Here is a 1,090-nt window from a genome sequence, read left to right on the forward strand (position 1 = left end):
ATAGTCAGCCTGACATTCATAAAAAGGATCATACATACAATTAACTGAGTTAATCATTCCAAAGTGCTTAAAATAGTGACTAAGTGTTTGCTAAATAAAGACACATCCACATACCCCCCACTGTAGATTCACTCTTTTTTAAAAAAATCATCACATCGTGCTGATTTGTACTATACGTGTTTTGTTTTCTTGGAGCTGTAGTGGGAGAAATGAAAGCCTTTGGGTAGGGTAGGTTTGCCAACTTTCTGTATGGGAGCTTTCCCAACTAGAACTTCAACTCCCAGGACAATAATCCTGTCCTCTGTGGCCCAGGAATCCAAACAAGATGGTTGAATAAATTAGATAATCATAAAACCCATAAAAGGAAATTTATTTAAACCCTGCAGTCCAAAGGAAACATCAGCTGCTTTGTTTTCACTGCTCACAACAAAGGTGTGGGTGGTAGGGCATCTCTGCTCTGGGTTTACATCACCAAAAGGAGGCAGAAGACCAGGAGGCTGAGGCCCAGATGTCAAGCAAACTTTGACTTCACAAGCTGGGGGAGTGGTGACTCTACTGGGCTGGCCCTTTGGAGGCTGCGGAGGGACAAAAGCTTGGCACAGGACAGCAAAGAAATAATATGGAGCATAATTATCAGCCTGTATAATTATTTGTGACCTTAGGAAAACAAGAATGAGATGCTAAAAGTGACATCTTTTAATGACAAAATTTTCAGTTTCTTCCCCATTTAAGAACACATTAATAAACATATTATTCCTAATGACCAGTGTAGCCATACCTTGCTTTCGCTCTCATTGGACAGAATTTCCAGGGCTTCCAGGTGTGACAGGCCTTGATATTCATCAAACAGCATCCCATAGTGTGCAGTCCTCTCTGCTGTGAGCTGCTGTGCCAGCCTCTGCTTCTCCTTCTCTTTGGCTTCCCTTAACATCTGCAGAAACAGACAATGTCTGTACAATGGATGTATTCTGAAATGCCTTCTAGCCCGTTTTTCCTGGATAAACTGGGAAGTGTTGACTTCGTATTGAGAAGGTAACTGTGACCTTTCTAAACAATGATTTTTTAAAAACTGATGTTATGAATACTTTTT

The 1,090-nt window shown here is 40.8% G+C and overlaps 1 protein-coding gene across 1 annotated transcript in view; it reads right to left on the reverse strand.

Annotated features, from left to right (window-relative positions):
* FAM114A1 (family with sequence similarity 114 member A1) overlaps positions 1 to 1,090 on the reverse strand; it is a 117,270-nt gene that overhangs the window by 33,962 nt on the left and 82,218 nt on the right. Inside the window, exon 6 of the mRNA XM_007953528.2 lies at positions 779 to 931. Within this exon, the coding sequence (XP_007951719.1) occupies positions 779 to 931 (153 nt within the window). The remainder of the gene's footprint in view (positions 1 to 778; positions 932 to 1,090) is intronic.

This window comes from Orycteropus afer, unplaced genomic scaffold (genome assembly GCF_000298275.1).
Source record: "Orycteropus afer afer isolate SDZICR_OR568_19922 unplaced genomic scaffold, OryAfe1.0 scaffold00399, whole genome shotgun sequence".
Classification (NCBI taxonomy): Eukaryota; Metazoa; Chordata; class Mammalia; order Tubulidentata; family Orycteropodidae; genus Orycteropus; species Orycteropus afer.